The sequence below is a fragment of the Penaeus chinensis genome, chromosome 10, assembly GCF_019202785.1.
Source record: "Penaeus chinensis breed Huanghai No. 1 chromosome 10, ASM1920278v2, whole genome shotgun sequence".
Lineage (NCBI taxonomy): Eukaryota > Metazoa > Arthropoda > Malacostraca > Decapoda > Penaeidae > Penaeus > Penaeus chinensis.
Window position 1 is genome coordinate 5,495,562 of NC_061828.1, and position 7,500 is coordinate 5,503,061.

The 7,500-nt window shown below is 34.1% G+C and overlaps 1 protein-coding gene across 6 annotated transcripts in view; it reads right to left on the minus strand.

The window, feature by feature from the left end:
- The window catches only part of LOC125029480 (disks large homolog 5-like), a 278,200-nt gene that overhangs the window by 33,582 nt on the left and 237,118 nt on the right, over positions 1 to 7,500 (minus strand). For 3 of the 6 annotated variants that reach the window (XM_047619382.1, XM_047619377.1, XM_047619378.1), the window contains 3 exons: positions 6,041 to 6,067; positions 4,341 to 4,505; positions 3,850 to 4,011 (listed from right to left, as the gene is read on the minus strand). In XM_047619382.1, coding sequence (XP_047475338.1) covers positions 3,850 to 4,011; positions 4,341 to 4,505; positions 6,041 to 6,067 — 354 coding nt within the window. The remainder of the gene's footprint in view (positions 1 to 3,849; positions 4,012 to 4,340; positions 4,506 to 6,040; positions 6,068 to 7,500) is intronic. The other 3 variants (XM_047619383.1, XM_047619379.1, XM_047619381.1) reach the window with 1 other exon arrangement.

Below are 7,500 nucleotides of genomic sequence, written 5' to 3' on the forward strand. Positions count from 1 at the left end.
CAAACTACATATTTTTCACTTAACTCAGTCAAAAAGGAAGCTATCTGTACATACCATTACTCTACTAAAAAAAAAAATCAAACATCACAGAAAGCTTTTCATAGACTTTAATGTATTATCTTGTTTAAAAAAAAACAACACAGGTAGTATTCTAATTTCAAGATAATATTTTTTCATGTTAATGTTTTATAAATCTAGTAAATCTTCTCAATTACATGCAAAATAAGGATACAAAATTCAAATCAAGCTACATATATCTGTTCAAAGAAGAAAAGATTATTTTGGGTAATTAGTAAAAGATTACTATAATCAGCTTTTCCTTTTGGAGCCACTAAATTACTTACATGATTATTAATATCAAGGTATAAAATATGAAAAAGGGGAACATTCTATTTGAAAGACAGTTAAATAATATGAAAAAAGATACACAAAACACTGATGACTTTGGTAAGGAAAAATAAACAAATCAATTTTGTAATATATTTAGTGCCATGTTTAAAATCTAAAAGATTAGCTTCCTTTAATAAACACATAACATGAAAAAAGACATATAATCCTATGGTCATCTTCTTCGATTTATCTTTTTTCAACTTCAAAATTCAGAAAAAACAAAAAACAAAAAAAACATGAAACCTTTAACCAGGCAACAACTGTTTCCACACATGCACCTACCCTACAAAGACAATAATGGGGAATTCAATTAAAGGATGCTACAAATTGCAAATACCATATCTTACTACACATTTTGGTGAAACGAAGACTAATAAAATTAACAAAGAAATCATCTACCCTTCTGTTTCCTCAGAATCATGAATAAGCTCCCATGAGTCTTTACGATACTAGACAGACTTTGCCGAAGGAAGAACTTTAGGAAAAAAATAAAACCAGGGTATCTAAACTGTGTGATGCTGACATTTGTGGACAAAAGTATATAAAGTTATTTTGCACACACTGGTAATTGTGCAGACAAGGAACACGCAGTCAATTGGCCTAAAGGACAAACTGTAAACAAATTAGTCTTCCAGAAGTGTCCTGACAATGAGCAAATCACGAATACCATGCAAAATGAAAACCATGGATTAACAAGATATATGTATATATATATTTATATATGTGAGTTGTAATGTATAAATGAAATAAATATTGAATGTATTTACCAATGAAGCGATGTATCCATTGTACAGTTCAGGTAGGAACATGAATGGGAGGACAGTTGGATAGGTGAAGGGAGGCAGCAGTGTGGCAAATTTACTTTTCACAATCTTTTTTTTCCACAAAATATTCCATTATTTATTCTACAATCAATGATGGCTCAAGGAATAGAAGAAAAGTATAATTCAAGGAAAGCTGTGAGTGAAGAATTCTAGGCATGTATTTTTTTGTATGTACTGAATTTTTTTTATGTACATATATACAAATACAAACATACACACACTCACACACTCACTCACTCACTAACTCACTCACTCTCACTCCCTCACTCACACTAACTCACACTCACACACACTAACTCACACTCACACGCCCATTAACTCACACTCACACACACTAACTCACACTCACACGCACACTAGCTCACACTCACACACACACACACACACACTAACCCATACTCACACACACACAAACTCACACTCACACACACACACTAACTCACACTCACACACACATTAACCCACACCCACACCCACACTAACTCACACTCACACACATTAAGCCACACCCACACCCACACCCACACACACACACCCACACCCACACACTAACTCACACTCACACACACACTAACTCACACTCACACACATACTAACTCATACTCACACTTAATGACACACACTCACTCACACTCACTAATGCACACTCACACTCACTAACTCACACTCACACTCACTAATGCACACTCACACTCACTAACTCACACTCACACTCACTAATGCACACTCACACTCACTAACTCACACTCACACTCACTAATGCACTCACACTCACACCAACTCACACTCACACTCACTAACTCACACTCACACTCACACTCACACTCACACACACATGCATATGAAAATTTCCACTTGGGTCCAAACTAGGGGAAAGAGAGTGGCATTTTTCTAAGGCCTATGCACATCACTACACATACATACATGAGCATACACATATACAACAGGTGCACGCAAAAACACAAACACATACACATATAATCTCACACTGACAAACATCTTTAAATCTGACATCAAATCAGCCCAAGCCTCAAAAGTATCTCCAGATGGGTAACCTTTATATAAGTCACCCCATTCCACTTTTTGCTCTAACATCAAATTCATTTTCAATAGCATAAGACTTATCAATATGTACATCTAGGATGTGAAATTATAGTGTTTACATAAATATATTTTCAAGAATTAATAATTTTTATATTTGATATTGAGGTGAAGAAGTTTTTATGAAATGGTTAATGATATGCAAATAATTGACACTCTAAGAACTACAACAATATTTGAAAGAAAAAAGAAAAAATAATAACTAAGGAGAGCTTGCTTACTGATATTCAGTGTTCCTCATTTTAGTACTATACATCAAATGATGAGGTACTTTACCTTTTTTTTCTTTTATTAACAGTGAATTATAATCTATCTTTCATTCAATACATTCATTTGCCATTGACACATACACAAGCATATCCTTTATTCACACTCCTCTCCAATCTTCTTATAACATCACATAGCAGAGCATTTATACATCTTTTTGCATTCTGAACCATGCCCTACCTACATACAGTAATAGAAGTTTACAATCTAGTTGTCTTTAGTTGAGTACTACATGGACTACTCCATGGACTGAGCCCACAAAGAGTGAGCAACTCAAAATATTGAAAATACTTGACTGGAACACTAAACAATTAAAACATGGAGCTATCCAACCTTAGCTGTCAAGTTTTTGTTCAAATCATATCACATCTTTTACCAAGTACTTTAAACTTTCACAGATCTTATTACTGCACAAACTGCAAATGGATTACTGCTCCCACTAAAATGTTGTCTAGGCTATTCTTCAAATACTGAAGAAAGTTCAAGGAGAAGCTATTCTTCACTGACTCAAGTCTCTTAAGCATCTCACCACAGATAATGTGCTTCAACCATTTCAACTATTGCCTGGGCCTCCTATGAACACCGGTGTTATTTTAAAACATCATGTGCAAACCTCACATTCCTTTCTGTTCCACTCGCCTATCCAAACATAACATCAATTTACTTTTTCTTTCCCTGTGCTTAGAACTTTCCTCTCAGTTGTCTTCCTTCGTCTATTTCCCTGCCTGACCCTTTTTTCGAATCCTGCTTCCCAGATGTTGAAATGCACATTTCTAAGATAAACACCAATAAACTTTCTCTTGTCTCTTTATTTTTTGATACCTATTCATCAGAAACTACAGGTTTATCTTCCTGATGGTTAAATTTAATAAATGATCTGTCAACTGAAAATGATTCAATGCTGTTTAGGTAAGCGAGTTTCATTGCTGACATATATAATGTTACTGATAATACACAAGATGTTTAGTTTTCTTTGGTTAGCATTAACCAGTGCCTATTTTTGCCAGGACATATGGTAATAATAATAAAAACACTATTTCATGACTTGTCAACTAAACCTACAGCAATGCTTACTTTATGGGTACGATTTTTGTGTTTGTGGATGGATACAATGTTAGTAAAGAAGAAAAAAAAAAAAAAAAAGGAAAAAAGTAGTACAGATAACATTTAAACTAGAAAATAATCAACATAAAATAAAAACAGCTGTAAATCATAAATGAAGAAAGCATAGATATGCACCTACAAATGAACAATAGGTATGGTTTACCTTGAGCAGTTCTTCCTGCAGTTTGTTCTTCTCCCTGAGTGCAGAATCCCATTCTGTGATTGCTTTGGTACACTGCTGTTTGAGGCAGTTCTTCTCTCGCACTGCCTCATTACACTCACGCAAAACTTCGTCATATTGCTTCTTCAAGCGAGATACTTCTTCCTATGATGTTAGGAGAAAGAATATCATAATTAGTAAAACTATATAACGAACATGATATGAACATTCTATAAACTAGCTTAGTTCTTAAATGAGACATCATTCTACTGTATGATGGGTGATTTAGACAAATTTAAATAAAAAACATCTTAATAATAAAAAGGCTCATGGAATGTCAAGATTTTTTCAAACTTATTTTTTACTAATTGATACTGGTAAAAACAACACATTCTGTCTAAAAACAAAGAAAAAAGAAAAAAGAAAAAAAAAAAAAACATGCACTTCTAGGCCAATTAGCAAGTTTATATAAAATACAAAAATAGCACTCTCACCTGTGTGAGTTCCAGTTTAGAAATGTTGTTGGAATGTGAGGCAACAAGATCCGAGTACCTCTTTCTAATTGAGTCATATTCATCCTTGATGGCTTCGTACTTGCGCATGGTGGTCATGTATAGCTGGTTGATGGCCTCTCCTGATCCTTCTTGTGACATAGCTTCCTGGATGGGTTTTTTCCAAGGATGGGGGAAAGGAAGGTTGGTAGGGAAGTAAAGAAGAATAATTTTATTAATCAGCTGTTCTCAGATGAAGAAATGTAGCCCCATTATCATAAATAACCACACAAGATAAACTGGTCGATTTTCTCCCTAGCTATGCATATTCCTTTCTCAATATCTAGTGCTAGTAACATTCATCAATCATCACTATCATTGTCATGTCATGTCACAGTGTCACATCACTCCAAAATCACAAAAAACAATTTAAAATGGAGACACCATTTTTTTATGTATAAATTTTGTTTATTCAAGAGACAAAGGCAATTTATATAAAAACAAGTGAATAACCAAGGAACTAAATAAATAAAAAAAAAAAAAGTAAAAAGGCGAGAAAATGGTGTGAATCTTTTTGGTTAAAAAATTCATGCCTGGTTTTGAAAAATACATAACAAAAAAATCTGTGCTAACCAGTATTTCAAAAAACATCTTAAAAAACAAAAACACGATTTTATATTTTTACAGTTGTTTAGAGGAACTATTTCATATATACATCTTCATTTTCACATTCATCTGAATCTTTACACAACAGTTACATAATACAGTAGCAATTAAGAGTAGCAATTACATAAAAAACTAAATTGAGACATACAATACGCTGCAAACATAAAAAAAATCCAAGGGTATGACGTGAAGACTTAGGCAGGCCTAAGAAGGGAACCATCACTTACTATTACCGTCTCCTAAGTGTGGCATCAAAGAAAGACATCCCAATTACAAGTAAATCAACAACAGTTAAACTAAGAAAGACCCCAAAAACTATTGGGCAAGCAAGGCAAACAACATAGCTAATCTTTCTCTTATTCAGCATACTATTTCCTCATCTGATCTACACTGTCCATCTGAACATTATCTACAAAATGCTTCACAAAAATATTGCAACTACATAACAGTGATCTCTGCATCTATTTGAACAAATTCCATAAATATCTATAACCTATGAGGAAAAAACTAGCTTATGATCATTAACAATCTGAATACTTTATCACTAGAAGCAATATCAACAAATTAACTATCAAACAAGATTCTAGCTAAAGCAAAGATGCATATAAATATGACAATTAACACTGAACATCCATGTACGCAAGACTGCAGATGAAGAATATAAACATACTATAAATGCTACTTCAGATATCCGAACACTTCAGTCCTGTCAAAGGTGTTCTTCATGCTTGAATTACATGCATCATTCTTTGCAGTTGTATAATGCTCTGTCACAGCAATATAAAGCCTGGGTCTACATTTCATAAACAACCAGATAGAAACTCATGACCAATATAAAGAAAACACCAAAATATATAATCCCCTCAGTGTGAGGCAGCAGATGCACAGACTTTTGCATTACCTCTAGCTGCAAGACTGCCAAGTCTAGGGTTATGGTAATTCATGAATCATCCTGCTGTTTCCCAACCTGAGAGAACCCTTATAACTCTGTCAGGAGCAAGTCATGCAACTTTCATCCACTAGGGGGTAAGACCCACCTGTCTTTTGAGCGGGAATCTAACCTTCTGAGGGCAGGGGAGAAAGAGAGAGAGGGGGAAGGTTAGGACCGGGTCTGTTAGGCAAAATTGGTAAGGAGTGTTTTTCAACTATGATGGCATCAGCAAATCAAGGATCAAAGAGTTCAATCTCAAACATCTTTTGGGCATTTTCTGAAATAGTCTGACTATCAAATAGTTCAATCTCAAACATCTTTTGGGCATTTTCTGAAATAGTCTGACTTTACCAATGCAATGAATTACTAAGATATTACAAATAGGTGGATATAACTTAATGCCTGATGCCTTCCTAGTTAAGGTCATCAACACCATACTACACTGCCACATAAAAGGGGTTATGAGGGCTGCTACTATTTTTCATCTAGAATATATAGGACTAGCAAATAAAAAAAAATAAAAAATACATTATGAAATATGAAACCTTCATCAGTATTGACAAATCAGCAATAAAAGAGCCAACAGCCATGCACATATGAGTCTACTGATAGGTGGAAAATCTGCTTGATTTCACTGACTCATTACTAGATTTTAATATGATTCTGATTCGGAACAAGAAAAAACCAAATTGCTGGCTATCATTTGACTTTATGAACCAGTTTAACCAAGCACTTCTCAAAATCATATGATAAAGAGACCATTAAAAAGGAATTCATACAAAAATTGAAAAGGAAGGCTGTATAGTTTATTCTGCTGCAGCTGCCGTAATGTGGTCTCACTTTGACAATCTTTCTCTTTTTATGCCAAATCAAGCATCTTATCTCTCAGTCCTTAATAAAATTAAGTTAAATTTTCCACTGCAGTAAATGCACTAAATCAAATTACACGTGAGACAATAAAACATACTAAATTGCAAGAACCAACACTGCAGCAACAAACAGAACCTTCCTGAGGGACAAATATACCACCACCAATCCCGAGCTGTTTGCAAAAGCCAAGAACGGGTATTCTGAACAGTGATTGGAAACATACACTAATACTTTTTGTATGTATTTTTTGTTGTCTTTTATTTTTTTTTTTTTTTATATCAGTGAATTCCAATTAAAAATTTCTTTCAACAATTTACACTGACATAGAGGACAGCAAAAGAAAGAGTTGACCGAATAGAGGGAACTATAATTTGTCTACTATTTCACCGCTAGTAACACTTATTGTCTTGGAAAGCTGACAAAGTGTCATAGCTGCTATAAACAATGGGGAAGTGTGCTCAATTTAGGGAGTGTTTTAAAGTTAAATGTGCATTTAATCTTGTCTAATACACAAGAAGAATACACAAAATACAAGGCACACCTACTGAAGTCTTCTTTGCAGAGCCTTATGGACTGCAAATCTAGGAATAAAATCAATTGTTTATCATGAATGGAAAACCACTGAGAAGCATCATGGAAAACTGGGTGCGCACTACTATATTATTTAGTGTAGCTTTGATATTATGGGAATCAGAA